The 4,189-nt window shown below is 50.0% G+C and overlaps 1 protein-coding gene across 1 annotated transcript in view; it reads left to right on the plus strand.

The window, feature by feature from the left end:
* The window catches only part of FOXR1 (forkhead box R1), a 5,355-nt gene extending 1,828 nt beyond the window's left edge, over window positions 1-3,527 (plus strand). The window contains exons 2-6 of the mRNA XM_012655406.1: window positions 992-1,066; window positions 1,169-1,416; window positions 1,654-1,880; window positions 2,758-2,996; window positions 3,453-3,527. Of these exons, the coding sequence (XP_012510860.1) occupies window positions 992-1,066; window positions 1,169-1,416; window positions 1,654-1,880; window positions 2,758-2,996; window positions 3,453-3,481 (818 nt within the window). The 3' untranslated portion in view covers window positions 3,482-3,527. The remainder of the gene's footprint in view (window positions 1-991; window positions 1,067-1,168; window positions 1,417-1,653; window positions 1,881-2,757; window positions 2,997-3,452) is intronic.
* The last annotated feature ends 662 nt before the right edge of the window (window positions 3,528-4,189 follow it).

Here is a 4,189-nt window from a genome sequence, read left to right on the forward strand (position 1 = left end):
TTTTTTTTTTTTTCCTTATAAAGGGCTAGTCCATTCTTTCATGGTTAACTCCTGGATACTTCATAATTTTTGTTGCTATTGTAAATAGTACCTTTTTTAAATTTTTAATCTTTTTCTTATTTAGTTTTTATGTTTTTGAATCTCATGAATCCAGTGCAGGTGCATATCTTGGCAAACAGTACCTTTTTAAAAAATATTTTTCAGTTTTAATGCTGGTGTAGAAGAGCAGTATTGATTAGTATGTTCTTATGTCCAACAAACTTGCTGTGCTCTTATTGATTCCAATAATTTGTATATTTTGTATGATCTTTTATATTAATCATTTTTTCCTACAAATGATAGTTTTGCCTTTTCCAATTTTGTAACTTTTGCTACTTTTTCCTTTTCTAGTTCTCTGTCGAACATTAGAGATGTAATGGGTATCCTTTCTAATTACCAAGCTCTCCAAAAAGTATGTCATCCTTTCCCAAACAAAAAATTACAGATTCATCTGTAATATGACGACACTCAATGGGGACAGTGAGGGGCAAAAATAGTTTCTGCCCCAAACAGCCAGTCGGATGCTGGTACCATTTGCTGAGACAAGGAATACAGGAGGCGGAGCAAGAAGATGGAATTCAGTTTTAGAAATGTTGAGTTTGAAGTGCCTATGGGTTACCCAAGTAAAGACAGCTAATAGGCAGTTCCACTTAAGGGCTAGCAGAGAAGTCTAAGGCTAGAGGTGAAGACTTGAGAGCCCTAAATTTATAGATGGTGACCGAAACCACAGGCATGCATGAGATCATTCAGGGACAATATATGTGGAGTGAGAAACGAAAAATGCAGAGGAGAATGAGAGGGTCAGGGAGGCAAAGGGAAAGCCAGTAGAATATGGTGTCATAACCCCCCAGGCAGGGCCCACAACCTTCTCCATGAGAAGCCTCGAGGCTCAGGACCTAGGGTCACAATAAAAATCCTAGGATGTTTTGACTCTTTTCTGTCTTTTTGCCAGTTGCCAGATACAAACTCCGATTAGTTGGTCCACCAAAATTACCCCTAGAAAAAAAACCCAACTGTGAGGAAGATGGTGAGTAGTGAGCTCCCCTACACGGCTCTGTGCCTTGGCCGAATACCAGGGACACGCAAAGCTAGTGTGCTATGGCACACAATCTACTTTTGTTCTGCACAGGTCCAGATTTTGAGCCCAATCTGTGGATGTGGGTAAACCCTAACGTCGTGTTTCCCCCTGGAAAGCCGGAGGTCCCTGTGTCTAGCAAGAGGGAGGATGTGGCAAGCACACCCTCCTCCCCTCAGGCACCCCAGGAAGAGGAAGATGCCAGTGGCTCAGAGGCCACAGGGGAGGAATCACTGCCCCTTTCTTCCAGCGAGCAGTCTCCCCCTCAGAAGCAGTTTGCCTCTTCCCCCAGCAACCTGGAGGTATGGATCTGGGGTTGTAAGCTGGACTTGGGCAGTACGTGGGATGGGCGTAGGGAAGATACAGTGGATTTCTGTTTTCTTAGGGATAGCAAAAGGTTAATGGGTTCAGAAATGACCTACATCCTTGGGTTGGGGAGAAGCCCAGATGATAGCCCTAGACAGCTACCCCTTCCTGCCATTGCACCCTGGAGTAGAGGCTGAGGAGTCAGGACCAGTTCCTACTCTGTGCTCCTCTAGCTCACAGAAGAAGAGGAGGCTGAGGACCAGGATGACGGCTCCTCTGTGGCTCTCCCGTCCCCTCACAAAAGGGCCCCCCTCGAGAGTCGGAGGCTTCGGCAAGCCAACATCCAGGCGGGCAGGCTCTGGTCCCGGCCCCCTCTCAATTACTTCCACCTAATTGCCCTGGCATTAAGAAATAGTTCCCCCTGTGGCCTCAACGTACAGCAGATCTACAGCTTCACTCGGTATGTGCCGGGGCCCTGTGAGGAGGGAGAATGGAGGGGGCCAGGGCTGATGCTGGTCTGATGCTTTCCAATATGTCCCAGGCCCTGGGCTGTTGACTCAGTTTCCCCCTCTGGGTCTGAGAGGACGAGCACATTCCCAGTTCTCTTTTCCCAGGTGCATGTGTGCCCACATGTACAGGAACATACCTACTCCCAGCCCTGTTCACATCTTAAAAAAGGGTGGAGGTGGGTACTTTTTTTTTTTTTTAATGGCTTAGTTCTCTTTTAAAATATAAATTTACCTGGGTCAGGTAGGTTTCTCCCACCATTCCTCTCACAATTAGCCACTATAAAATCTGGTTCCCCCAATAGTTCCCCACCTGCTTCTGCTAGGGCTGGATTGCCTGGCACAACTCCCTGTACCCACAGGGGCCAGCGGAGCCCAGCCAAGAAGAGATTTAGCCTTAGCTCTGATGGTCCCCTACACACAGTGCAAGGGGGCGCTCAGACCCTCTCCAAGTTATTAGGAGAAGAGCCCAGTGTCTCAGAATATTAATCCTCAAGTGGAGCCCCTCCTTGACCAAGGTTCCTCTCACAGGAGCTGGTTAGCCCGATTCCGCTTTGTCCGTGCTGTAGCCCAAGTCCCGAGTCCTCAGAGGGAGGGCGGGAAATGGGACTGGGGCTGGGGGCAGTGAACTGGGCTTAAAAGGCAGGCAGTCACATGAGCAACGCACCAGGTGGTTTAGCCACACGTTGGGCAAAGAGCAGTTCCAGCCGGCTTACCATTACCACCCTGAGAGAAGGGCTGAGGCTCCTGGCCCCTGGGGAAGAACATGCTCGAGAGTAGGGCGTCCCTCAAAGAAACCAGGCTTTCCTTACCCCTCTTCCCTGTCCACAGACACCACTTCCCCTTTTTCCGGACCGCCCCAGAAGGCTGGAAGAATACCGTCCGTCACAATCTCTGTTTCCGAGATAGCTTCGAGAAAGTGCCGGTCAGCGAGCAGCGTGGGGCCAACACACGGCCTCGGTCCTGCCTCTGGAAGCTGACTGAGGAGGGACACCGCCGCTTCGAGGAGGAGGCCCGCGCCTTGCCTTCCACTCGGCTGGAGAGTATCCAGCGGTGCATGAGCCAGCCAGGTGTGAGGCCTTGCCCTGTGGGCCCGAAGGGGAGGGGACCTGAGGATCCTGACCCAAGGCTGAGTGTGCAAGCAGGTCGCATGCCATGGGGGGCTTCTTCTGTAGGAAGCAGGGGAGAATAGCAGTGGTCTGAGACCCTTGAGTGGTGCCTGAGGCGAGACCTCCCCCACAAGCATGGGACTTGTTCAAGGAATTGATCGGGAAACAACTAAGGAGCAACCGGCCCTACTCACAGCCCAGCAGCCTGGGGAAACGGTGACCACACAGTATGAGAAGCAATAGAGGTTGTGTGCAAAAGGGACTTTGTCTTTCCCTGGAGCAGTTCAGGGAGGCTTCAGAGAAGTGGTGGCATTTGAGCCTTGAGTGAGAAGATCACCTGCTATGAGAGAGCATCCCAGGCTTAGGGAACAGCAGCTGCAAAAACACACTCCTTTAAACTCTCTTCTTTTCTTACAGATGTGATGCCTTTCCTCTTTGACCTTTAACCCCAGAAGCAAGAGTCAGCCCATGATTTATTAAAGTTAACCCTCAGCAGCCTTGTGCGCGTGTGTGTTTGTGGGGTGGAGGATGGGAGAGTCTCTGAGGATGGGGCTAAGGGTGGAGGTGGAGTTCAGCTCCGAGGATGAAAGGGGGATGCCCTCAGAGCTGACGGGCGATCCAGAGACAAGGGGGCAGTTGCCTGGTGTGCGGCAAAGGGAGTCCATAATTTGCTTTCCTCAAAGGAGGGAAATATTCAGCCCTTTTCAGGATCCTGGAGCAATTTTCATTTTTCTGGGCTATGCAGATGATCTTCAGAGAGATCAGCTGTCACATCCCACCCGACAAGCACCACCTGCCTACTCATTCAACTGCCACTCTTTAAGCAGCTACTCTATCCAAGCTCAGAGGATAGAATACAGCCCTACCTCGGGGGCCAGGGGCAGTTTCTGCACTGCACCGTGGTAGCCGTACCGGTGGTGAGGGCCTGTACTAAGGGAGCACAGCAGGGTGGTGCTTATTTTTTTGTAAGTTTAGAGGTGGTAATTTATTTTTGTTTTACTTTGTTGAGAATTTCAAACCTATCCAAAGTAGAATGTAGTGAACCCCCCTACACAGCTGTCTTCCAGTTTCAGCCCCTCACGGGTAACCGTGTTTTATTTATATATCCCATCCCTTCCCCTTCCCTGGATTATTTTGAAGCAATTCCTAGACAT

The sequence above is a fragment of the Propithecus coquereli genome, unplaced genomic scaffold, assembly GCF_000956105.1.
Source record: "Propithecus coquereli isolate 6110/MARCELLA unplaced genomic scaffold, Pcoq_1.0 Scaffold477, whole genome shotgun sequence".
Lineage (NCBI taxonomy): Eukaryota > Metazoa > Chordata > Mammalia > Primates > Indriidae > Propithecus > Propithecus coquereli.